Source organism: Asparagus officinalis, chromosome 5 (genome assembly GCF_001876935.1).
Source record: "Asparagus officinalis chromosome 5, Aspof.V1, whole genome shotgun sequence".
Lineage (NCBI taxonomy): Eukaryota > Viridiplantae > Streptophyta > Magnoliopsida > Asparagales > Asparagaceae > Asparagus > Asparagus officinalis.
In genome coordinates this window covers 114321267-114344354 of record NC_033798.1, presented here as the reverse complement: position 1 = coordinate 114344354, position 23088 = coordinate 114321267, and the positions used below count along the sequence as shown (strand labels likewise).

The 23088-nt window shown below is 37.1% G+C and overlaps 3 protein-coding genes across 6 annotated transcripts in view; 1 reads left to right on the top strand and 2 right to left on the bottom strand.

The window, feature by feature from the left end:
• LOC109840774 lies at positions 1082–3686 on the bottom strand. Of its 4 annotated transcripts, none has more exons than XM_020409532.1 (3): positions 3411–3686; positions 2574–2717; positions 1082–1277 (listed from the first exon to the last, which is right to left on the bottom strand). In XM_020409532.1, exons 1-3 carry the CDS (start codon positions 3678–3680, stop codon positions 1194–1196), a joined length of 498 nt encoding a protein of 165 aa, XP_020265121.1. In that variant the 5' UTR covers positions 3681–3686; the 3' UTR covers positions 1082–1193. The 4 variants fall into 4 exon arrangements, with proteins under 4 accessions (XP_020265121.1, XP_020265123.1, XP_020265120.1 ...); XM_020409534.1 differs by having other exon boundaries at positions 1181–1273; XM_020409533.1 differs by lacking the exon at positions 1082–1277 and adding an exon at positions 2278–2428.
• On the top strand, positions 4738–17671 carry LOC109840773 (guanylate-binding protein 3). Its single transcript, XM_020409529.1, is given in 17 exon segments — positions 4738–5127; positions 5130–5173; positions 5175–5273; positions 7292–7453; positions 8030–8095; positions 8281–8424; positions 8530–8643; positions 8796–8897; positions 9003–9188; positions 10856–10867; positions 11657–11734; positions 11829–11963; positions 13189–13311; positions 15019–15104; positions 15414–16026; positions 16114–16191; positions 16314–17671. Coding segments are annotated over 17 exon segments (3243 nt in total). The 5' UTR covers positions 4738–4970; the 3' UTR covers positions 17358–17671.
• The window catches only part of LOC109840772 (NAC domain-containing protein 73-like), an 11071-nt gene continuing 5954 nt past the window's right edge, over positions 17972–23088 (bottom strand). Inside the window, exons 2-3 of the mRNA XM_020409528.1 lie at positions 22579–22777; positions 17972–18769 (exon numbers count right to left, since the gene is read on the bottom strand). Of these exons, the coding sequence (XP_020265117.1) occupies positions 18264–18769; positions 22579–22777 (705 nt within the window). The 3' untranslated portion in view covers positions 17972–18263. The remainder of the gene's footprint in view (positions 18770–22578; positions 22778–23088) is intronic.

The following is a 23088-nucleotide window of genomic DNA, read 5'->3' as shown; positions in this document are numbered from 1 at the left end:
TTTCATTGAAAACAAAAGAAAAATGGAGTTATCGCCACACAGTTCCCCATACATCAAACTATATAGAAAATGACGAAAAAATACAGAGAGGTGCGTCTGAATTCTTCCGGTTTTCCGGGAGTTTGTTGAGGTTAAACTTCAAGGTTGTTAGTAGGTTAGGTTCGCTAATAAAGAAAAAGGGATAGCATTAAGAGGAGTTACCACTTACCACTCCCAAGTCACAAGATTTCAGCTTTCTATATACAGACCCTGTAGATCATTCATTATTTTTGAGAGTGACTTTGCTTTATTGCTCCTTTTATGGACTCCTCCTCCTCCTCGGCTTGGTGGTATTTTGAGGGTGGACAATGAAAGGGGATTTACTCTCAAATAAAGGGTTAATGTATCTACTTAAGGTAACACGTATGATGTCATCGATAGAGATGTCTTGTGTGTAACAGTAGCATAGGGAGTTGCCTTTTGTGTTTATTCCAGTGGATTTTTAGTAGGTGGTGAGAACTAAATTAGCTGGAAATTTCTAAAACCTAGGCGTGATCATAAGATTCTATTTAAATTTGTTACCCTGTCTAATTCTTTCATTAGAATGATTCCGTGTATCTCTTTCGGATATTGACTTCTACAACATGCACATCTTTTAACTACTAATTACCCTTGCAAACAAAATGGTTGCAAGTGGAATAAAATGATATTGCATTGCTTATCCTATATTTTGTTGTCATAAACCGTCCATTTCCTTAAGATTAGTCTTATGGATTTCAAATTTTCAATGGTGTGATCCAAAATAAAAGCTTAAATGTCACATAATTAGCAATTTGAGGTGCTTAATCATGTCAAATCAGCAGGTGTTTGTTAAATAGCACATTCTAATTGGATTTCAGCATCAAGACAAAGTTAGGTACTTGCTAATAAAAACAGCATTTTCAAAGAGGAAGGAAAAGAAATAAGAAAACGAAGATTATAGCAAAAGCCAAGGATTCATGACGCATCAAAATGCCCATATAATTACTTTTCTAAGTAAAAAAAAAAAAAAAAAACAATAAATAGCCTTCAAGATCGAGGCCGGCCATATACACCCCAGAAAAATATGGTCATATCTGTTCTTTTATTCATTTAATTTTCTTTGGATTTGTACAAATGTAACGTCCTTACTGATCATGAATGGACCTGAGGAGCGAGGCCACTTCAGTCTGTAGTCAACGATTCAGGCTGCAACAGTGTTCCAGCAGGACGCTGAATGAGTGAGCTACTGATAATTTCAGAGCCCAACTCTCTTCTGGCTTTCACATGTAGAAGACATCAAATAGCTGACTCAGATTAAAGTCATCAGCTTGAAATAACATAAGTAGTCAAAATCTGACAGGTATTTATTTTTACAGGGGTAGAGAACTGACAGGTATGAGGTAACCCTTCAATCAGCAGTTTAAGTCCTTTCTTTACGAGTGAGCAACTTGTCAAATTTTATCACTCTTAAATTTAACTGCTCTAACCATTACATTAAAACTCCGAAGTTATGGTGAGAGTCTAGGATTATAGTTTTATATTAATTCCAACATGCATCTGCAGGTTGAACGTCGTTTTTTATGGGCTAAAACTTGGACTCACGTAACAGTGTCAATTTTTTAAAAAATCCATTTTTATTTCCTGGCCAGTAAGATTTGAACCTGAGTTGCTCTGATATCATCTTAAATTTAGTTCCTCTAACAATTACACCAAAACTCCGAAGTTATGGTGAGGATCGAAAATTATAGTTTTATATTAATTCTAACGTGCACTGACTATTTCTCTGACTTTGTAAGGTTTATTTGATATTAGTCCATTATATCTCCAATAATTCCATATTAGTTTCTCAAATGTTTGAAAAATTTCATACGTCCCGCGCGCAAATCCCACGGGCCTTACACAATTTGATCCCTCAATGGCTAAAATGCCCTTGGTTAATTTTTTTCGGGGGGACGTGCTCGAAGTCTTAATCCCAGTTAATCCAAATTACTTGCCATTCATTTGCTTACGAAGCGAAGTATTGCTTTATTCGTCTTTGCTCATCGATACAATTGCATAGTTTCACCCCCCATCCGTTTTTATAAAAATAATCAGGATTTTTTTATTATCACGAATTGAACCGAGCAGAAAATCATTTAACTGACAGTAGCAGGAGGCTGAACACGGACGTGATTACTATACGCTTTACCATTTGATGCTCTCCCCTCTCCCTCTTTATTCGCCGTATAAAACTGAAATCGGTGCAAAGGAGTCGAATTTGTATCAAGAAAACGCAGCACTAGGACCATAAAAACCGAGCAAACAAACATCGGTATGGGCCCAAATATCCACATAAGCAGTGTAGTCGCGAAATACAGCGCTCTAAGGCCGGAGGCCCAGAAATTGCTCCCTCTCAATACCGCAGTTTGCACGTAACTAACCGGCACATCTGAGTCCAAGGTACTCATTAAATACGCAGCTTGCACGAAGTACTTAGCAGAGTGGATGAAACAAGTGAAAGCGACTAAAAAGCAGACCAGAAGAGAGATGTATTTGACGGAGGCAGTGGATTGGCTTGTGTCGCCGTAGATTACCTGAGTCATGAAGACTTTGGACGTGCTACCGATCCATGTACCGATTAGGGAGCTCAGGGCGATGGAGACTGAGGCGAGGTTGCTCGATTCTGACATGTTGCTCGATATTACTTGTAATGCAATCGATATATCGTTCGGGCTTCCCTGTGTTCATATTTGGATTTCGTGAAAAAACAATAAGGAAATAAAAAAATTGTTTACCGAAACTTTTGGTCCGATTTCTACTTCAGAATCATAAACACTAAATCTGTGAAACAGTGCGTGACTATTCAACGGATATTAAGAGAAAATTAAACCTGCTTTGCGAACATAAAATTAAATGTCATTTATACCCTCTTAATAACCATCCAAATGAAGAGAATAAGAAGAGGATTCACTGGACGTACGTTTTCTGTCTGAAAAAAAAGGATAAAATTTAAGATGTAATCACTTTGTAGGCAGGTGATATGATTCTAAGACCACGTTTGACAACCACTCAAAAACTGAAACCGGATTGATCCGGGTCCAATTTTATCCTATTCAAGCTAGGAATGAACTTAATTTGGATAGGCGTATAGCCACCCTCAAAATAGTTTAAGGGCCAATTTTGGCTTTAAAAAAACTTAACCAACACTGATCCAGTTTTACCAAACACAAATTTTGCCCAAAACGTGTTCACGATCAAAGATGTCGTAAAATAACAATTTGTAAATTAGACAAAACTTTAGGGTATCATGTTGAGAGATTCAAATATCGGGATAGTACTAATAAAACTCGGAAACAAGTGAAAGCTTAGGATAAAAACGATCGAAAGAAATATAGAAGGGACTAGAAGTATAGATTGGGTGTCATTCTAACCTTAAGCATTCGCTCGACCCACGCTCTTAGGTTATGGCTCTCATAACCAACCACGGTTGTGTGAGGAAATCGAAGGATGCGATACAGGAGAAAAAGATGGTAACTGAACATTATAGCGAGCCCCAAAGGGACTAGAATCAAATCTATCGATTCCCTATCTAGCAACATCGACATCGTGCTGTCCTTAGTTTTCCTCTCTCCGCATAATAATTTAGCAATGGCGAAAGCCAGAGGTATGAAGGAGCTCAGGTTTCGTTTGAAGTGCATCATTTTATGTTGTTGAGGGAGAAGGTGACGGCTTTTGATTCTCCTTGCTTGTGTGTTTGTACAAACCCAAGTTGTTATTTGGCTTGGGCTTACAAGCAAATTGCAGTTTGCGTGCTTGCAATGTGAAGTATTTGCTTTCACTCTAGTTTGCTGTTAAGAGAAGCCCGCGGAGACCGAAGTTACGGATTGATATCCGTTTTTGATCAATTTCTTGTTCTCGATGCAAATGAGAGCAGTGGGATTTGTTGTGTTAGAAAAAAAAATCTATAGGTGCTCAATATATAATTGGTGATTTTAGTTTGAAGATAAAGACTTCTTTAAGTGGAGTTTTGACAAAGTAAGTAATGAGGCTGCTTGACGTTGTATTCCGATTTAAGATGAGTTGTGAATAGGTTATGGCAATCGAAGCTTATCTCGATTAATTAAATGGAGTTGCATTTAAATAATGAGAGGAGTTAATTAAGGGTTCGATAATGCCTTGCGTATTTGACTTGCTACCTTGCGACTTCCCAGTTACGTGTAGCCTCATACCTAATTTTCTCTAAGCCCACTTTCCCGTTATGCGTAGTTTCATACCTAAATTTCTCTAAGCCCAATATATAAACAAATAGATATATAAAAGAAAAGTAAAGAAAAGAAGGAGATGTCCCATATTGTGAACTTAAGATGATAGGAGCTCTTTATTTCAAAAATAGTTTTGACGTGCAGCGTGAAACTTAAAAACGAAAAAGTTAACGGACGAGAGCTTCTACCCATTTACGTTTCTGGCTACACCGAGCATCACGAATCACGATTATTTCTTTTTTCGATTTCCAAGGGCGACGTTAGAATTAGGGTTTTATTCGTCCAGTTCTCTGCGTCCCCAGCCCAGCAATGGCCCATCCTCATATGTCGCTGGATCCAAATTCATCTTGAAATAGTCTTGGCCCTAGATCATATTTGTTTCCAATAAAGCTTTAGCCAATATCAAGGGCCCAAATAAAAGGCCCAAGATCTAAGTTAAAAATTTGGCCTCGATCCAGAACACCGACTTCTATCGCGATTCCCTTCTGTTTCCTTTCAATTTTTTCACCGACCCATGAATGCTTCAATCCGCTCTCACTTCAAAAAAGAGACAAAAGCAGCGCATGTTCCAAGTTCTTGGATGCTCGCTAGTCTCCGCCCCCCTTTTCTCTCTCTCCTCTCTCTGCCTCCCGACATTTTCCCTCCTGTTGTTACCCAAACTCTGAAATAAAAAAGCAAAACCTAAATCCTCAGCGAACTCCAAATTCGAAGGGGGCCAAGTTTCGAAGTATGAGGTCGATGTTTGGATTCCGTGGGGGCTCGACGCCGCCTCAGTCCAAGGAGCCCGAATCTTCTTCTTCAAGATCCATCAACTCCCGAAACCCTAGCGCCGCTCCAAGCCCTAACCCTAGTTTCTCGTCGACCTCGTCGGTGGGGCCCGCGAGGCCATGCGGCTAGTGTACTGCGACGAGAAGGGGAAGTTTATAGGTGATTCCGGAGGCGGTGGCGACCCTTCAGCTGGTCAAAGGCCCCATCGGAGTCGTCTCGGTCTGCGGCCGCGCTCGACAGGGGAAGAGTTATATCCTCAACCAGGTACTTTTTAAAAGAAAAAATGCGGTAAATTTATATTTTAGTTTCTAGTAAGGTTAGTGTTTTTGTGTGGCAGATTAAATTAGTGAGGGAAAACTCTAGTGGATGGCGTAGAAAGGCAAAACATGATGTTGGTGATGAAATTGGTGCGAAAAAATGAAGTGGGAACTAGTGTACTTGCACGAACATGAGTGAATTCTAATTCTTGCACACTGTTATTCCTGCACATTCACCAACCGTGCAGTGAATGCAACTTCGATGTTAAAGTTTAGGTTTAGGTTTAGGTTTAGGCTTGAACCAGTAATATTCTGAACTTTGATTGCCCTGAGTAGGAACATGCTTTATGTTGGACACTGTTGAGCTTATACTTGCTGGTTGTGCATATGGGAAAACACAATGGTGACAGTTGTGGTGGCAGGCGGATGCAAGGTTTGTATCTGATAGGGGAGAGAGTGTGGCGGTGTGACTGCGCGAATGAAGACAACCAACTGTTATGACAGTATGAATCCCCAAAAAGCATGCGGGAAAGAGGAGATAGAGAGCTAAAGAGAGATGATACAAGGCAACACGACTGGGTGGAACTGCTATTCTCTCACTCTTAAAAGATGCATTCATGGGGGTTAGGGTACCATATCTTTGTCTGAATTAAACCAATTTCGTACTTGGGTTTCCAAAAGCTGCAATGGTTATCGTTTACACTATCCGGATTGACTGAGGTGGCAGAACTCCTATAATCCTTGCCTCACTTGAACGTAAAATCATGGAAAGAGAAGCTAACGATTCTTTAAAGGATTGGGTGTTATAAAACATGCTAGATTTAAGGTAAAAGAAGATATTAACTTTTAAGTAGTTGAGTTCAATTCTTGTGCTTGCACGCTAAGAGCTGTTTGGGTGCCTTTGTGAAAGTTTAGGATTCATGACACAACATGGAAAGTGGTCATTCACGACATCAGTTTCCCCTTGAGTTTTTTGCTTAGTTCGGTTTGGAATCTATTGAGAATCCTAAAGTGATAATAATACTTTTTTTGGTTTGCAATTATTGAAAAGTGGTGGTTATGAACCATAATATGGACCCCTTTCAAAGGAACATTTTAGATAAGATTACCTCCATAAAAAATGGTTTGTGGCGGGGGGGGGCGGGTGTTGGGGGAGAAAGCTAGGCTAACCCAACATTTTGCACTTTCCACTAAAATCATTCCACTTTGGTTGGATTTCATTATAAGTCACACATCAATACTTCTCCTTGTTTTTAAAGTTGCAACCAAATGAAGGAAAGTGAAGAAAGTTGGGCTTGAACCTCACATCTTTACAACTTTCCAATATTTTCCTTAGAAAAACGCAACCAAACAGGCCTTAAATGCTTTTGCTTTGCTACTTCAACCCCAAAATCTACAAGGCTACAACTTTATCATTTTCCCTTGAAAAACCTGTTGAAAAAGATTGAATTTGTTGGATCAGGTAAAACAATTTTGCTTGCATACAACAATGGAGGCAATTTGAGGATGCTTAAAAGGTCTTATGGATTATATAATGTGCTTGCTAAAGCGGAAAGAAGAGAACGACAAGTGAAAACATTTGTATAATTTATGATGCTTGATATTAGTGGGGATTAACTAGACAAGCTCTTATGTATCTATTTCAAACATCGGACCTTCTTGTCAGACACTTAACAGACACATGTTAGGCACACATATTGGACAAGTATCAAAGGTGATTCATGTGCTTTGATGGATCCTATGGACTTACACCTTAGAATTTTTCTCTGTCTCAATTCTGATTGACTAACAACTTAAGAATTTATCCCAAATTATTTCAGTTTTTTATAATGTCTTCATTCCTGTGAGATATCTTAATAGTGACTTCTTTTAAGTTATGCCTCACTGTAATTATTGATTACTCCTGTACAGCTTTCCCCCCCTGTTTTTTAGGCAGGGACTCATCATCAGTTTTTGTTTTTGTTGTTGTTGTTGCTGCTGCAAAATTCCTTTTTGTATAATAACAGTATATGTGGATTTTGGCAGCTTCTAGGAAGGAGTAGTGGATTTCAAGTAGCTTCCACACATCGACCATGTACCAAGGGTCTTTGGATGTGGAGCGCACCAATTAAGAGAACGTCTCTTGATGGAACTGAGTACAATCTTGTTCTATTGGATAGTGAGGGAATTGATGCCTATGATCAGACGGTTAGACGTTATCCTCTTTTGCTTCTTCAAATACTGATATTTTATACACTTTTAACCATATAAGTTGATGAACTGCATCAAAGCTAAGTCTATCATTTTACTTGAATAATTGTTTATTGTTCAATGCTGCTCTGTACACCATCTTGCCCTCTGGGTTAAGTTGCCATGTCTATGGTCTCACTCCTACCATGTTATTAATAATTACCTGTTAACGCTTTTTATTACTGTGCACTTCAGTGGAGACTGTTGGATATATGCATATGTGCAACTACCAAAATAAAGTTGCTTTTCCCCGTTTTTCGTGCAGTTACTTACACCTCTTTGAATAGAAGGAGTAATATTCGCTGATGGTTACATGTTTCAGTAGTGCTGTGTATGTTACTGAAAGATCTATTTAATCTCCAAAAATCTAGTCAGTAATTCTATTGGTGCTTGCTCTTTTCTTGTCCTCTAGCATTTTCCTTTTCTACTTATTTTAACTTATCCTACTGTTACCTTTTTTATTAGAGACTGCTGATGCACATAATTTAATGTCTGACTTGCTCTCTATTTTCCTTAATTTCTTTTTTTTTTCAGGGAACATACAGCACACAGATTTTCTCATTGGCTGTCCTGCTATCAAGCATGTTCATCTATAATCAGGTGTGTTAACTTTATTAAACCATATCTTTTCCTTAATCCTCGACATTGAATTGGTCTACAGTCTGTGTAGGCATATTCTTTTTCAACTGTAAAATATAACCCCTTCACAATATGATGTTCTTCATGTTAAAGATGCAATTTTTTTTGGTTGATTATTCTCAGTGGATTCCTTTCATTTCCTTTAGATGGGTGGCATAGATGAGGCTGCGCTTGATCGTTTATCTCTAGTCACAGAAATGACTAAACATATTCGTGTTAGAGCCTCCGGTGGTAGGACTACAGTGTCAGAGCTTGCACAATTTTCACCTGTTTTTGTTTGGCTTTTGAGGGTAACAGCACATGCTCTTTGTGGTTGTTGTTTTTGGTTGCTTCCACTCCCTCTTCTTGCTTTCTTTGTGTCTGGTTGTTAATAATAACTCAAGCATGTGATTCAGGATTTCTATTTGGATTTAGCTGAAGACAATAGGAAAATTACTCCACGTGATTACCTTGAGTTAGCATTGAGACCGATGGAAGGTGTGGGACGAGATATGTCTGCAAAGAATGAGGTAGTATATGAGCCATACTTTTTAAGTTTGATGCTTTATAGATATATTATCCACTAAATAGTTTTAGAAATGCCGATTTATGTTTTGTCACTGTCTTTATGACCGTTACATTTGTTGATGTGGAGCTGCTGATATTGAGTTATTGATAACAGATTCGCGAATCAATCCGTGCTTTATTTCCTGACAGAGAATGTTTTACCCTAGTGCGGCCTTTGAACAAGGAAAATGAACTTCAACGTCTGGATCAAATCCCTGTAAGTGGCAGTTTCATTCTTTATTTCATTTTCGTATATTATGTCTGCACATTCTGTTGGCTGGGTATTCAGATCATCTTAATATGAAGTTCTCCTGTAATGCAGCTAGACAGATTGCGTCCGGAATTTAGATCAGGACTTGATGCGTTAACTAAGTTTGTGTTTGAGAGGACCAAACCTAAACAAGTAGGAGCTACTGTTATGACAGGTCCCATTCTAGCTGGTATTACACAGTCGTTCTTGGATGCTATTAATAATGGTGCTGTGCCTACTATATCTTCATCCTGGCAGGTTAGTGTAGTAGCAATGCTTATGATTTGGTTTATTTTTGTTTCAGTCAATGTGTTGTGTTTTGGCCTTTTGACTTATTTTGATTTGGTCATGTCATATTGTTTGTTGAAGACATTTGTCCAGTGGGCACAATCACTCTGTTTCCTGTTACTTTTGAAAACTGTGAATGCTTGTAAACTGAGATAAGTTAGTTACTATTAGTTGATTCATTATTCTTATGCTTTATTGCCTAGAAGATTTTCTAGGATTATGCCGTTTTCCTTTAATTATTTCACAATCTCTACTGTGGATTTGTGTAACATTCTTGTCTTTTTTTTACATTGGTCCCAATAGCATCCCCACAGCTTGTAGTAAGAAGCTGGGATATATAGGTTTAGGCTGTAGAAAGTTAAGAAGTTCTATTGTGGGACATCTCGTCGATATAATTTTATTCACAGTTTACAGTTTTATGAGCTGATTCTCGTCGAAATGTGTTTGTGGAGAATCTTAATGAATGATGGGTATGTTCTTGGCATATAAGTTATGACTATAGGAAGTTAATAGGCTCTATTTTGGGACATCTCGTTGGTATAATTTTATTTCTAGTTTACAGTTTTATGATCCAATGCTTGTCTAAATGTGTTTTGCAAAGAATTCTTAATGAATAACGAGTATGTTCTTGGACATGCAAATTATGGTTTAGTATGAATAACGCTTGAACCTTTGGAAACCTAAGAATATTATATTTTAGAGGTTGGTGGTTTCAAATTATAGCTTTGCTGTTAATGTATTTTTAAGGCCATGATTATTACTATTCTTCCACTGGTGGTTCAATCCTGGATAAAGTTGGAGGGTTCTGTTACAACGATTTATACATGCTTGTACATATCAAGTCTAAATGTATTCCTAACACAATAAAAATTGCTTTCCCGTTTTAGTATTTCAGATATATGCATGTCTTTGACCAGGTGGTAAGGTTTCTAGCTTGCATTGGTGATGCCTATATAGTAAGCCGACATTGCAGTTGAGTACCTCCTTGTAATTTATTCAGATTAAAACATGCAAGATTTCCGGGAATATGGTTTCTTATCCCTTTTAGATGCTCCGAGGGAATTCTACGCATGTGAACAAAGGATCAAATTGGCTAAAAAGGATACTTATTTGAAAATCAACAAGAAGGGTTAGTCTGTGAGATGGGAGCATATTTCTTCATTTGATTTCCTCAAATTTGTGTATGAGATCCATAAATACACACATAAAAAGAAGAATATTTACCGGACACTTGTAATAAATGCATGTGAGTTTATCCAGAGCATGCCATCGGGCTTATCTTTCACATGCTTTACTGAGCAGCAGAAGTGCCCGTTTATCTGTATCCTGGTGGTTATGTAAGATAGCACGAGGTGTTCCTGGCACATGGTTCCTGATCCCCTATGTGCCTCTAGAATTTCTGTTTAAGTGTCCAAACAAAGATTGCACTGGCAAATAATCAAAAGGAGAAATTTCTAGAGAAAGAATAGTAGACAGCAAATGGTCGTGCGTCTATTGTAATCCTCTGTTTATACTTTGCGTCTGATATGTTTTTGGTGGAATGACAATAAAAATTGTTGCTACTAACTTCTATTGAATTGTAAATTAGAAGTATGTAAATGTCAGGGTCATGTCTACTGATATGTGTACTTGTGCAGAGTGTTGAAGAGGCAGAATGTCGTAGGGCATATGATTCTGCTACTGAGGGGGTTTTGACCGTCGTACGTTGACCTTTTTGCTCGCAACGCGTTGACTGGCGTTGACCTAGGGTTACGCATTGACCGGCGTTGACCCTGGGGTTTTGACCATCATACGTTGACCTTTTGATCGCAACGCGTTGATCGGCGTTGATCTAAGGTTACGCGTTGTCTGGCGTAGACCTTAGGGTTTTGAATGTCGTATGTTGCTCAAGTCACGAGACCAACTAATGAAGCTGATGCGTCAGTGACTCTCGTATTTATAGGATTTTTGGCAAATCCCCAGCCATCAACGGGTTTGATGCGCCTTTACCGACTACCGTTTGAGTCGGGCTAGCATGCGGATTGTTTAAGTCCGTTCCGCATGTGACGTTATGCTAAAAGAGTTAACTCTTTTAGTGCTACGATATTGAATACGTAGACTTCGTCTTTCTCCTGTGAAAAGACTAAACAGCAACGTGTATCAGACGTTGACTTAGGATTTTTGGCAAATCCTCAGCCCTCAACGGATTTGTCATGCTTTTACCGATTACCGTTTGAATCGGGCTTACATGCGGATTGTCTTAAGTCCGTTCCGCATGTGACGTTGTGCTAAAGGAATGAACTCCCTTAGACTTGATGCTACGACTTCGAATACGTAGACTTCGTCTTTCTCACGGGAATAGACTACCCGGCGACGCGTGTTAGGCGTTGACTTTAGGATTTTTGGCTAACCCCAAGCCTTTAACGGATTTGATTAGCCTTTACCGACTACTTGAAGAGGCAGAATGTCGTAGGGCATATGATTCTGCTACTGAGGCATACACTTCATCTTTTGACCGCACGAAGCCAGCAGAGGAGGTACAGACTGTTATATATACATATATCCTTATATACAGTACTTGTGTGTTAATCAATTTTTGAATCAACTCCAGCACTAACAACTTATACGCAGGCTGTTCTTAGAGAAGCACACGAAGTTGCGGTTCAAAAGGCACTTGGTGTTTTTAATTCCAGTGCTGTTGGAACGGGCTCAGCACGTCTAAATTATGAAAAACTTCTTCACAACTTCTTTAAAAAGACATTTGAGGTAGGGATCAACGTTTATTCTCATGTACCTTCATATTGTTGAGTCATTAGGTTGTATTTTTATCCTGAAGATTTTCTGGTAGCCCTGATAAAATCTGTCAACGAAATGCTTTTCTGCATTTAGTCTGTGTACTGACTGCATGTTTGAAGTGTGGAGCTGGAGACATCTGTTTGGATTTTTTTAAGCAGTTTCTTTTGAAATTTCTGATAGTTCTGATAAAGTCTGCCATGAAATGTTTCTGGATTCCAATTTCTATGGTCTGCAGGTTTGAACTGTGGCTACGGAGACATTTTTGGACCTTTTTTGTTTTAAGATAGGACAAGTAATGAGCAAATTCATAGAAAGTAAGCAGCTGGTCCTATTGGGGATGAAATGAAAGAACTGATTGAGATGGTTTGGTTATGTGCAATGGATATTACTAGATGCACCAATTAAGAGAAGTGATAAGAGTCATAAGAGTATAATTAGTGGTGAAAGGAGGAATTAAGGTAGGCCCAACAAAACCTGGTACCAGACAATCAAGAAGGATAATGATTAACTTAGTGAAGGAGCTGATCCTCAACAGAATTGAATGATAGGATAAGATTTTGTAGCTGAGCCCAAAACACATGGTATAAAAGGCTTGGTTATTGTTGTTGTAGCGGTCAAAAGAACTCTCTAGTTTGTTCATCCATGTTTTTATTGATGAATTCATGAAGCTTCTAAGAGCTTGTTCCTAAGATTTCCCAAATTTGTTGCACCCATTTCTGTATTTTGCCACTTCTTTCTCATTCTTTCTTGTTTCTTTTCTTTTCCTTCTCATTGATCAGTTTTTTTGAGGTTTGCAAGCTTACATCATTTAGAAGTACTGAATGACCTTTTGCATATGATAGTAGTCGTGTTGATAGTTCACTACTCTTGCATCTTCATAGTGTCATAGTGAGGTTGAGTAACTGCTTATCGAGGGCCCTACAGTTTTTTTGTGTTGAAATTATGTTCTTAATCTTCTGTTGAACTTCTTTTGAAATTTTCTTGAGCTAAGTTTCGCTGATGTAGCATATTTTCGCAGGCTATAACTATTTCTCCAGCTTTCACTAATTATGTTATTATGGATTTATTTTGTTCTTGTTTCTTGCTGACCTATTAATTTCCAATTATGATCATGTAGTTCATTTGGTGTTTTCTTCTGGAATAGTTTATGTAATTGAGGGATCAGCTTTTCTTTGTTTGCTCTATATTTCCATAGGAGCACAGAAGGAATGCTTTCCTGGAGGCAGATTTCCGTTGCTCTACCACCATACAGAGCATGGAAACAAAGTTGAGAGCTGCATGTCATATTCCTGATGCAAAACTTGATAATGTGTTGCGGGTAAGGCACTTACTTTATTCCAATACAATGTTACACACATAAAATGTTCAGTTAACTTTAGTTTTGCAAATATCATTCCTCCATTGCTGTATGCTTCACATGATTCTCACAGTTGCTAATTTGATTTGTGTGCTTCACATGCATGCTATCTCATCTCTTTTCATAAACAAGTTCTCAACAATCCTAACTGGATATGTTAGATTTAGGTTTTTATGCGTGCCACTCACTTGGACACTTGAAAGCACTTATCAGATATCCGTAATGCTTTACGTAATAAAGCTATGTCAATATTACAATTACATTGCAATCTTGGAGCTTCTGCGTGCAAGATGTAACGCTAGGTTGTATAATATAAAGGTCTTTAATGTTGTACCCAAGGTCTGAAAAATCAGCCAATCGTGGTGCGGATTGGCCATTCAGATTGTGTTTTGTACTACCCAGTCGGACACTAAGGGTATAAAACAGGATTGCTGAACTTTTTTTTTTGTTCTAGGTTCAATTGAGAACAATTTTCCTAAAAATAACATGCTTTTTAATTGTGGTCAAAAGCGGAATGAATTTTATCTTTTATAATGTCGGGAAGAATAGTATTTTAGCATTTTGGTCTAGATTCAATTGAGAACAATTTTCCTAACATGCTTCTTAATTGTAGTCAAAAGCAGAATGAACTTTATCTTATGTAATGTCAGGGAATAATAGTATTTTAGCATTTTACCCTGCTCATAAGACGATTATTTACTTATTATTTGATCATTACTTTTTAGGTGCTATAGTGCACATGGTATGGTAATATATAATGTAAATGAGATAATTCTAATTTGAGATATCAGATGCTTTGTTCCTTTAAGGTGATAGTTAAGGAAGTTTGGAACATATATCTCTAACTTTAGGTGCAGATAAAATTAAAGTATTTGGAGCAGATATCTCTAACTTAAGCTGTGGATAAGGTCAAAGTAGCTGCTTGAATTGCAAGTCTAATGTACAAATACCTTTCCATATCGATTCTTGTGGGGGAAAACTTAGTAATCTTGTTCAAGCAGTGGCGTGGCGAAGATTGTAGTGATGTACATGACAGCATTTTAAGAGATTCATTATTATTTTAGGAAAGGTTCTGGCGTATGACCAGTTGGGGGTTCTTTTGCAGGTTTCATCTCGAACAATAACTCGTTCATATTCATGATGATTATATAATATGAAAAATCTAGAAAGCTTTTTTCATTTTAGTCTCCACATTATTTTGGTGATTGTAGAAAGATCAGGCATGCTGCTTTAGTCTAGGCTTATTATCAGATTGGTTGTAACCTGGGGTAGGCTCCTACTAAATTTGACATACATCAATGTTTGATCCAAATTTTAATTGATTCAAATTTGATAGTTTTATTTAGAGGCTGGAGAGGATAATTTGAGTTTGCTGGATATGCAAAGTGCAAACCTTGATTACAGTTAGTTGGGTTTGAGGTGGTTTATTACCCCTTGGTTAATAAATCAATCAACCTTCCCCACCACATTCTCCATTTTCTTGGAGGATTGAAGAGGGGTTGGTTTATTCTGTTCATAAAGGAAGATTGTTATATATCTTTACATCACACTGGAAAGGCCATGTTACATATACAGTTTCTGATTTGCATGTTTTAGTTTTTATTTTATTATTATTATTATTATTTGGAATGAGTATATGTGATTATGCTGGTGCATTCTCCATTACAGGTCTTGGATGATGTGGTCTCTGATTATGAATCGTCATCTTATGGTCCTGGAAAGTCGAAGAAATTGGCTGATTTTTTGCAGAAGTGGTTTGTCCTTCACTTGTCTGATTTGCATCAAATTTAGCTCATACAAAAATTTGATAGCATGTAGGTAATCATTAATTATCCATGACTTAGCTTCCCAGTCAATGTATCTTTTAGACATACACGACTTTGATACTGATACATCAGGGTGAATCAAGTTGGTGTGCTTCCACCTTTGTTTGTATCTTACATAAGACTTGATCTATTCAGATTTTCTGTCCTCACTACCTGATACTGCTTGCTAGCTGCTAAGTGATCCAACCGAAGGAAAGTGTTCCATTCTTTTATACTGAACTTTTTTTACTTATGCAGTTTGGAGGGACCTATATTTGACCTTTTCAAGAAGCAGTTGGACAAATTAGAATCTGAAAGAAGTGCTCTTAGATTGAAGTTCACCTCAAGTGAAGACAAGTTGGCATTGCTTAAGAGGCAACTAGAGGCAAATGAGAAGCACAGAGCTGACTATTTGAAACGTTATGAGGAAGCTGTTAGCGATAAGCAGAAAATTTCTGAGGACTACTCTGCTCGTATCTCCAACTTGCAGGGAAAATGCAGCACATTGGAAGAGCGCTGTTTGAGTTTATCAAAAGCACTTGATCTTGCCAAACATGAATCTTTTGAGTGGAAAAACAAGTATGATAATGTATCTTCAGAGGTAAAGGCAGAAGAAGAAAAGTTTCATGCTCAAGTTGTGGCTCTAGAGTCGAGGATAAGTGTTGCTGAAGGGAGGCTAGCAGCTGCTAAAGAACAGGCAAAGTCTGCTCAAGAAGAGGCATTAGAGTGGAAAAGAAAATATGACCGTGCTGTTGATGAAGCTAAAACGGGCCGTGAGAGAGCAGCAATGGCACTTGAGCAAGCTAATAGGAAGGCTCAAGAACGTGAGGATATTCTACGAGCTGAATTATCTCTAAAGTTGGCAGAAAAGGTGATTTTTTTCAATCTTCTTTTTATGTATATAAGTTTATTTGTGCAATATTTGCTTAATGCTAATCTTTGTTTGTAAAACAATTAGGAGGATGAGGTCAAGCATTTGACTTCAAAGGTTGACCAGATTGAGAACCATGCGAGTAGTTTGATTTCAAAGTTGGCGGTATGTCCTCTCACTTGAGATATTTTTCCTATGTTATCCACTGATATTACAATATAATTGTTCTTTGAGGAATCATTACAATGCTGTTATTCTTGCATAATGCTACCGTAATGTGCGTACAGACTGCTGAATCCAAACTGAGGAGCCATGAGGTGGAAACTCTAGCCTTAAAAGAAAAAATCAAGATTGTAAATGAAAAGCTAGAGTTTGTCAACAGTAAAGCCCACTCACAGGAGAAAGAAGTCAGAATTTTAGAGCAGGAAAAGAGGCATCTCCAGGAAAAATACCTTTCTGAGTGCAAGAAATTCGATGAAGCAGATAAAAGGTGCAAGGATGCTGAAAGGGAAGCAAAGAGAGCAGTTGAGCTCGCCGATACAGCTCGTGCTGAAGCAGCTGCTGCTCAAAAGGAGAAGAGCGAAGCTCAGCGGTTGGCAATGGAAAGATTGGCACAAATCGAGAGAGCTAAAAGGCAAGTCGAGAGCTTGGAGCGAGAAAAGGCCAAACTGATGCAGGAAGCAGAGAGGTTGCGTCTCTCTGAACTAGAAGCTGTATCAAAAGTTTCACAACTTGAGTCACGGGTCGATGAAAGGGAGCGAGAAATTGAGGAAATGTTGAATCAGAACAATGAGCAAAGATCCAGCACAGTTCAAGTCCTTGAGAGTCTTTTGGCCACAGAAAGAGCAGCTCTCACAGAGGCTAACAGTAGAGCAGAGGCCCTTTCGTTACAACTCCAAGCTACTCAAGGAAAACTTGATGCTCTTCAGCAAGAGCTGACATCAGTGAGACTCAATGAGACTGCACTTGATAGTAAGCTGAAGACTGCTCGAGGAAAGAGATTTAGAACGGATGATCATTTAGGCGCAGAGTCTGTGCATAATTTGGATCATGAAGACGAGGGAAGGGGTAAAAAGAGGTCAAAGAGTACTACTAGTCCATTAAAGTACAATCAGACTGAAGATGGTGGTTCTGTCTACAGAGGGGATGATAATATAAACCCGAGTCAGGATAATACTGAAAATGAGTCTGAAGACTATAAAAAGTTGACTGTGATTCAACTGAAACAGGAGCTTACGAAGCACGGGTTTGGTGGGCATCTGCTGCAGCTGAAGAACCCTCTTAAGAAAGAAATTTTTGCTTTGTATGAAAAGCACGTACTCAAGAAATGAGTTTAGAGAAACTAATACCACTGAACATACAGCATAGTTGCGGTTAGTAGTATCAGAGCTTTGTGAATGTATTGTTAGGATACTAGCATCTTTGCTTTGAGGTTTTGGGGGTGTACAGCCAATTCGGTGTTTGCTGTGGGCTATGGTTTTCTTACTTCTTGTTAAATTTATACGTAATTGGCTGAAAATGATTGCTTCTTGTCCATTCAAATATGTGCAGGATTGTTTGTGATCTTGGTTTGTAAGCAGGTTCGACGACTTTCGTTTGTTTGCTTCATCTGATCATAGTATGCAACTAGATTTTACTTCGATTTGATCGTCTGACCATTGTTTGAACTCGGGTTACGTTTGATTTGAGTTATTTCATATATCTAGTACAGGGTTTCTGATGAGGAATTTCGTTTTTTTGTTTAAATATGTCTAATGAATTTCATTGTGCTAACTTGTCTGTTTAATTTGCTTATTGTATTTGTGTACACTGTACATACCCCAGTCAAAGAGATGAGCTCTACTTTATCCTGTACTGCTGCTAAGTAGCTGATCAATACAGAGAACGTTAGTTATAAATTCACATATTACTTTTGAGTCACTTTGTAAAAGTCACAGTCGTTACAGTTCAAAACGATATTCCACATATATAAAACGAATCATGCTAGAAAATAACTCCATCCTAATTTACAACTATTAATCAGGCAAAAGCCCCGAACGAAGTATTATTATCTGTAGAAAAAAGGGTAAAAATGCATGCATTTATATCTCACATCTAAAAAAATCCATTCCTCTGTAAGTCTTCAGTCAATTAATTACTACCACAGTAAACATCCATGCCTCCTCTTTTCACAGCCCCCTTCCACATTATTCACTCCTACTAGCAGTAATATTAATACTTCAGTCACTTGCGTATACTCATTGAAGAAAATTAGAAGACCCACCAGCATGCACACTGAAACTAGGCACTCCTTGACCGTAACTCATCAAACCAGCAGAACTCCCATAATAATCAACAACATTAACATTACCATTGTCATCTCCAGTCACTCCTTTAGACTTAACCTGATTGATTTCCTTCGATCCAGACCCACATTGCCTCGGCTGAGTCTGATAGAAAACCTTCGACACAACAAGCTCGCCATCCTTCTCCTCTTCATCGGAGCCTAAATGGTACTGATGCATGACCCAGTTTGTCTTCTCTGGCTTTTTTTGCTTGCCGTAGTTTGTGTACAGAACTAGTATTTTCTTGTATCCTTTTGTTTTGCCGTTAGAGAGAACTGGCCTTGTTTTGCCTGTTTTGTGCCAGCGAGTCTCGCCTCCGTGGATGTCGGTGTGCACTTTTCGGCGTTTTCGTGTTCCCGTGGTGTAGGCTTTTGAAGGACGGTGGAAGAAGTGGCGGATGAGGCCGTCACGGCTAACACCTGAGAGTTGGAAGAGAGAAATTGAGTATAAAGGATGTCATATCTTATTGTTGATAGGCTTTTGTGCTACAAACTGATTGTATGAGAAAATGGTCGCGATTTGTTTTGGAATTTTGAGATTGTAGACTGAAAGGTTGTTGAGAGAAGTAGATAAAAATCTATTTTCCCACATAAGTTACAATAGAGAAATAGATAAAAATCTATTTTCATACATAACTAAGTTACAATTAATGTAATGATTCTATGTAAGTACATGATTTCTAGAGTTGCAACTGTTATTTTGATGAATTCATTAATTGCATGTAAATGCTCAATATCTTCCTATGTTTTACAAACTGTTCTATAATTGTGCAGCCACTTATCAGTTATCATCCCTTATCTATTTGATCATATTCTTAAAAGTCCCTGCTATTGCATCAAAATTTTAAAAATATAGTAAAGATCGACGGTTATAATTTTATACTCTTAACAATTAGAACTGATTGTGTTTTGTTAGTTTTAAAACTCCCGTTGATGGTTAAACATAAACATAAGCCCATAGTATTCCCACCATGAGTGTCAAAGGACCACGGGATGTATGTACAACAAGGGAGATAAGAAGCTAGACTCCTATACGTACAAGAAATTAATACACTGTAAATAATCCTCACAAATCCAATAAGAAATGTCTCAAATAATTTTTATATGTTTGGTACGTACTGTTCACCACCCATAAAATCTTTGTTTTTTTTAAAGATACTCTACTTGCAGCTAATGAAGTCTGGCGTAACTTCAGCTTGCTCATTTTATTGCCGAATAAAAAGAAAGTACTCGAATTGGAATCTGCGCATTCATTTTACGCGCTACTATTTACTCTCAAGAAAATTTTCAGTGGTTCTGATTCATTATATAATGCGTGCTTGTCAATAATTACCTCAATATTCCTAATATATATACCTATGCATCGAAAAACAAAATAAATTATCAAAGAAAGACGGATATATTTATATTTAAGAGGTAAATATTCTTCTTCTTCTTTTTTGTATGCATTGCAGATGTCCTAAGATCATTTATTTACCAACATTCTATACGAAGTCTAGCCTAAGAAGAGCAACAACGACAGTAGCAGCAATAATCATCATTTCAGAATCAAAGTTCCATTTAGTTCAAAAGTTTGACACGGTAGTTGCCACATCAATGTTCTAAGTGAACTTATGAATGATGATCTTCGCTAGCAATTTGCAAGAGTTACCCCTTTTTTTTTCCGAACACCAATGTAAGAGTTAAATAATAGGTTCTAAGGTATAATGTCATTTGGCTTCTTTCTGAAATAGATCATTTAGGATGTCCTAATTGAACTTCTTATTATTGGCTGGAAAAAAGCATACAGTGGTTAATTAGTAGTTTTAAATTAAAATTAAATAATAGCTGTTTTAAACATTGTTCATGCATATCTTTCTTTTAATATTATTTATCCTTTCATGTATTACTGTTTATTTTTTTTATTGCGCATTATTTTGTGGAGCTTAATTATTCTCTTTCTCTTTTTTCTTATAACCCTATGCTAACATTGTTGATGATTTGATCATTTGAAAACATGCATGGAACTTCACATTACAAATTGTATATGTTCAATGATACCACCTTTTTGAGTATATGATATATCTTAGCTTCTTGATTAATATATTTAGGTTTGAAATTTGGATATGTCAAAATGTGAGTTCTAACACTTGGAGACCCAAAAAGAGAAAAAGAGACAGTTGTTTTTAACTAATATTACTCATGACAAACCCACTAGTTGAGTAGCACTTCAGTAGGTAATAAGACTCTAATCTGCACAAGCTATAGCCAACATTTAATAATTACAATTTTCCTAAAGGATGCCTATGGACTAGGATGCAAAACGCGCGGTCCAGATATGTCCAAATCTGTTCCGCAAATGTATCTCAAATGGATGTGGATATGATAGCTAAAAATTGAAATCGGTCGGATACGGGTACGACTTCAGATATGGTTTCGAATTTCAGTCAGATATGATTTTGGATACAGATATTGGTCCAAATTTCAGATACAGTTTGGGTATATGAATTCGGATATATACTCGGATATAGATTAGGATATGGAATTGGATACGGATATGCATACGGATATGCATACTGATATGGATATTACTAAATTTTATCTCAATAACAATTGATGCGCTTTGGAATCTCGTTAGGGGTGCGTACAGTCGGAAAATGGCTCGAATATGATACTTACCATACCCATATCTGCCTACCAATCAGGGATACATATAAGGATACAAATATACCTCAATAAGAAAACTTTGTATCCATATCTGCTAAAATTGGTTACATATACAGATATACATACGGATATATACGCGGATATACATGCAAATAAAAAACGTATGTGAGAAAACTAAATAATATTAGAAAAACATTGTTCATATGTTACCATAGAGTTCATTTATATGTTAGTTGTACCTGAAAAGCTAAACTTAGATCTCTTGAACATAAAAAAATAACCTCAAATCTATTCATCTAAACGATTAAAACTGTTGCAATAGTATGACCATTGAATATTCGGATATGAATCCATATATTTCACTACATTACCATATCTAATGGTTATAGATTTTAGCAACCATATTTATATCATAACAAATACATATACAATTATTTTCTCGGATACAGCTATTTTTGTGCACCCCTAGATGTTATCATATGTTTTTAGTTTATTGAATTGTACTTTTATTGAGGTAATCAAATTGTATATTTTAGGCTTATTTATATCAAATTATGTTAAACTATAATTTGATTTGTTCTTTTTAATGGATATTATAAAATGTGAAGTCTAGAAGAAAAATTCATAGTACTTTGCATTTCAGTTCTTGTCTTCTACTTTTTTTTGTAATTAAATGTATGCAATTTTGGTTTTCTAAGGCTTGGTTAGGTTAGTATGTGAAACTTTTTTTTTTCTACTGATAACTTTTTACTATCCAATTAAACATGATATTTTTTTCCTCATATTCAATTCCTACCCTACTTATATACGTTTCCCAAATAGTCGATTTGTATTGTTGTGACCATATTTGTATCCGCTTCTCTAATATACTGAACCATATATGTTAGTGTGGATATGGTTATGATTTTTTCTTACCGAAAAATATCTATATTCATATATATTTTTAGAAAGCGGATATAGACATGATTATATATCATATCCGAACGACATCTGAACCTAATATGGATACTCGTTAGAAGATAAGAGAGATAAAGAGAAAAGAATAGCAAATGAGCCTTTGTTTGGCACTATCTTTACCTCTCCCCTCTATATATATCTTTCTTCCCCTAATGAATGCTGTTAGAAAAACCCATATAATAATATTGGACTTACAAGCACAATTATCTGAAGCATTTAAGCCATTACTTAAGTCGTGCATCTCTTCGTTAAGAATCAATTTAGCTAAAAATTGTTAGTTGTTACTGTGCAGATTAATTAAAATATTGTATATCGAACAAACATACTTCTTAATATTCTTCCTTACGTGAGCCTCTAATCCCCGAGGATAGATAAAGTTTTTAAATATTATCGACATCTTGAAATGGTGCTCCACCACCGTATCAAGAATTAGTTTAGGCTAAGAACGTGCGTAATCTCCTCTCCGCGTCTCCAATGTTTTGCAGACGAATAAATCTAATTAGTAATTATCTAAAACTTCGACACGAAAACACTTAACATTCAAAATTAAAATCTAACACTCAATTAATATTCGATAATTAATACGAAAGTGGGAGTGAATTAGTTTCATTTCATTATTAATTTACCAGGAAGCTTCTCAGGATGGGTGTAGCAAATCCCATTCTCGCCTTCAATGGTGGGAATGAACTCATCTATTAAATGGTGGTGCTTCTGCAACTCCGGCCTCGACTTCCCTTCCAAATGCTCAAGCAGCTCCTGGTCCGTCGGATCGAACTTCACCCCTGCCGGCAATCCCGGCAAATCTTGAATACCTCCACCACCCCCCTAAAATACACAATTAATCGTTCATAAATCTCAAAAAAATATTCTCCATTAATTCTTGCTGCCTGTAGAGCGAGAAGACTTATTAGGGGTAATTACTTGGAGATTGAGTACCATCTGTAATATGCAGCAGGTTTTGCCGGCAATCCCGGCAAATCTTGAATACCTCCACCACCCCCCTAAAATACACAATTAATCGTTCATAAATCTCAAAAAAATATTCTCCATTAATTCTTGCTGCCTGTAGAGCGAGAAGACTTATTAGGGGTAATTACTTGGAGATTGAGTACCATCTGTAATATGCAGCAGGTTTT